The sequence below is a fragment of the Octopus bimaculoides genome, chromosome 8, assembly GCF_001194135.2.
Source record: "Octopus bimaculoides isolate UCB-OBI-ISO-001 chromosome 8, ASM119413v2, whole genome shotgun sequence".
NCBI classification, from domain to species: Eukaryota; Metazoa; Mollusca; class Cephalopoda; order Octopoda; family Octopodidae; genus Octopus; species Octopus bimaculoides.
Genome location: NC_068988.1, coordinates 73,989,824 through 73,993,123, shown reverse-complemented (window position 1 = coordinate 73,993,123; position 3,300 = coordinate 73,989,824). Strand labels below are relative to the sequence as shown.

Sequence of the window (3,300 nt, the reverse complement as noted above, 5' to 3'; positions counted from 1 at the left end):
AATACAAGGAAGACCTTTCAGAGGACTACCACCACCAAGGACAACTTCTGTTACCTCATTGAACGTCAGTTTCAACGATGAATTCTTCAACAGAGCACTCATCGACATTGAGGACAGCCTACTTACTACCGGCTGTAATGACCTTTCATTTTATGGTCTACCGAAAGTTAGTAGAACAGGCTCACACACACTACCAACAGGTGTTATTCAGGAAACAGCCTACGATGTCGATGCTCTTCAACAATACATCGACGAAAATGAGCCAAAGTTGCTTCAGGACCAGGAGCACAAATTACAGCACTGTCTATGCTTCAATTTGTGAATGCAAAGGAGGTATTTTCCTTTTAGATGCCCCAGGAGGAACTGGTAAAACATTTGTGACTAAACTCCTCCTTGCAAAAGTACGCCAGCAAAAGGAGATCGCTTTAACTGTAGCTTCTTCCAGAATTGCCATGACTCTACTGCCCCAGGGTAGGACAGCTCATTCGACCTTCAAACTCCCGTTCTATGCTTCTGTGTCCAACTCAGCCACCTGCAATATTACAAAAGTCTCAGACAAAGCAGAAGTGCTGTGAAGGTACCAGCTCATTGTTTTGGACGAATGCACCATGGCACATAAAGGATCTCTTGAAACGCTGGACAGGACCCTGAAAGACATCAGGGGCTGCATTAACCCCATGGTGATTTCAGACAAACCCTACCCATAATTCCAAAAGGCACCAGAGCCAACGCTGTAATGGCTTGCATTAAGTTATCTTCCTTGAGGCTGGACGTGACAATTTTGACTCTTACAACAAACATGAGGGCCCGACTTTTTGGCGACAACTTATCAGGGGACTTCTCCAAGCAACTTCTCACCGTTGATGGTAGAGTTCCCTCCGTTGCAGCTGGAGAGATGACTGTTTCACATGTAGGTACCACTGTGGACAACCTTACGACTGCTGTTTTCCCTGATCTGCACATAAACTACCAAAACCTGAATTGGCTGTGCGAAAGAGCCATATTAGCTCCCAAAAACACATTTGTTGCGAAACTCAATAAAAGCCTACTGCGAAGCCTTCCTGGAAACCTTCACACCTACAAGTCTGTGAACCAAGAAGAACCCATTAATTTTTCCTACAGAATTCCTCAATTCCTTGGACCCTTCCTGACTACCGCCTCATCAGCTGCACCTCAAAACTGGAGCTCCGGTCATGCTGCTGAGGAACCTGGAGCCACCACATCTGCGCAACGGAATACGCTTAGTGGTTAAAAATGTGCTGCCTCATGTTATTGAAGCAACAATTCTTATGGGTTGCAGCATCAGAGACATTTTATACCCAGGATATCTTTTACTCCATCACATAAGCAATGCCCCTGTCTCTTTCGTCAACTTCAGTTCCCTCATCAACTTTGCTTTGCCATGTCCAGCAACAAGTCCCAAGGCAACAGGCCTCCATTTAGGCCAACCATGCTTCTCACACAACCAATTATACATCAGATGTTCAAGAGTCGGATGCAAAAAAAACCTTTTCATGTTCACCCCAAAAACCAAAGCGAAAAATGTCGTCAACTGTGAGGTGCTGTAGGCTGTCCAACATACTGCAGCTTCCATGCCGAACAGGTTTATGGTGAGTGGGTACTATTGTTGCCATACTTTCAAAATTACCTGTTTTTCTTAAGTCTTTTTATTTTGTCTGCTACAGCTTTTCAATCTCCTTGCAAATGGCTTGAGTTTTAGCATCACTGCATCCACTGCTTTTCATGTGAACGAAAAAGGACGTTTATACCCGTGAACAGTTAACAATCCTTTTCAGGGTTATTTTACATTCAGTTGTTGCACCTCCTGAGATGCTCTTGTGGTTTCTCCAGGGCTTTTCACCCTGTTGTTACTACTTTATTTATGGTCTATGGAGAAAATCACTTCTTCCTCAATGTCAGTGTTTGCAACTTAATGCAAAAAATATTCAAAGAGATGTACAACAAAAAAAAAAATGGTAGAACCTATTAAGATCATTGCCGAGTATTTAATACTCGAGCAACGCTGGGTACTCCTGCTAGTCCTCAATAAAACAAAAAAGAAACAGGAGAAAAGTAATAAACATGAAAAGTGAAGAGATGAAACATCATTTTGAATCTGATAATATTTTCATAACAAATCGTACAAAACTGAAAAAATTAATAAACATGAAAACTAAAAAAATTAAACATCTTGCTGAATCTCTTTTATTCTTTTACTTGTTTCAGTCATTTGACTGTGCCATGCTGGAGCACCACTTTTAGTTGAACAAATCGACCCCAGGACTTATTCTTTGTAAGCCTAGTACTTATTCTATCGGTCTCTTTTTGCTGAACCGCTAAGTTACGGGGATGTAAACATACCAACATCGGTTCTCAAGTGATGGGGGGGGGCACAAACACATACATACATATCTATACATATAAATTTGACATGGGCAATTCTTTCTTGTCTTGGGATTCACGGTCAAATGGCTGGGTGGAATTGCACGAACAATTACACAGATGTGTAGAATGATCCAGTGGTGATGCTGGACTTGTATTTTTTTCATAGCTCCCATGGTTACCAGGATAATCTACCATAATAATACTCTTGTGTTTATGAACGAGAAAGGAAGGGATGATGTCATGCTTGGTAGTGTACGCGAAAAAAAATTAAATCAAGCCTTTGAATTCTGTGAATATATGTGTGTATGTAAAGGGGGGGGGTGTTTGTGTGTGTACGTGTGTGTACGCAATGGAAGTGGGATGGTTCATCTTTGTTCGATTAGTATTTGAGTTTATTTTTTCATTTAGTTGAATCTTGGCTGTATAGTAGATTTTTTTGTTGATCAGTTATTTTTAGCATTTTGACAAAAAAAAGTCATTCTAAAATTGTTTTTTAACGTAAGCATGCCCAAACAAGTTGAATGCTTACACAGAGCAGGTTTTACAGCCACATCATCCAAATCGACTGGGTGAAACCGGGCTTAGCTGCTAGTGTTTCTATATATACAACAGGCTTCTTTCAGTTTCTGTCTACCAAATCCACTCACAAGGGTTGGCCTGAGGTTATAGTAGAAGACACTTACCCAAGGTGCCATGCAGTGGGACTGAACCCAGAACCATGTGGTTTGGAAGCAAGCTTCTTACCACACAGGCACTCCTGCACCTATAATCTGGTCCAACCCATGCTAGCATGGAAAGCAGACGTTAAACGATGATGATGATGATGATAACAAATCATACCATGCCTAATGAGGAGGCCAAACGTCAACAATGTGTTGAAGTATTGAATCAAAAGGATCTAACCATTTTAATCCA

At 41.3% G+C, this 3,300-nt stretch overlaps 1 protein-coding gene across 1 annotated transcript; it reads left to right on the top strand.

The window, feature by feature from the left end:
- The first annotated feature begins 224 nt into the window (after positions 1 to 224).
- On the top strand, positions 225 to 575 carry LOC106871804 (uncharacterized). Its single transcript, XM_014918450.1, has one exon. The coding sequence runs from the start codon at positions 225 to 227 to the stop codon at positions 573 to 575; it is 351 nt and encodes a 116-aa protein (XP_014773936.1).
- The last annotated feature ends 2,725 nt before the right edge of the window (positions 576 to 3,300 follow it).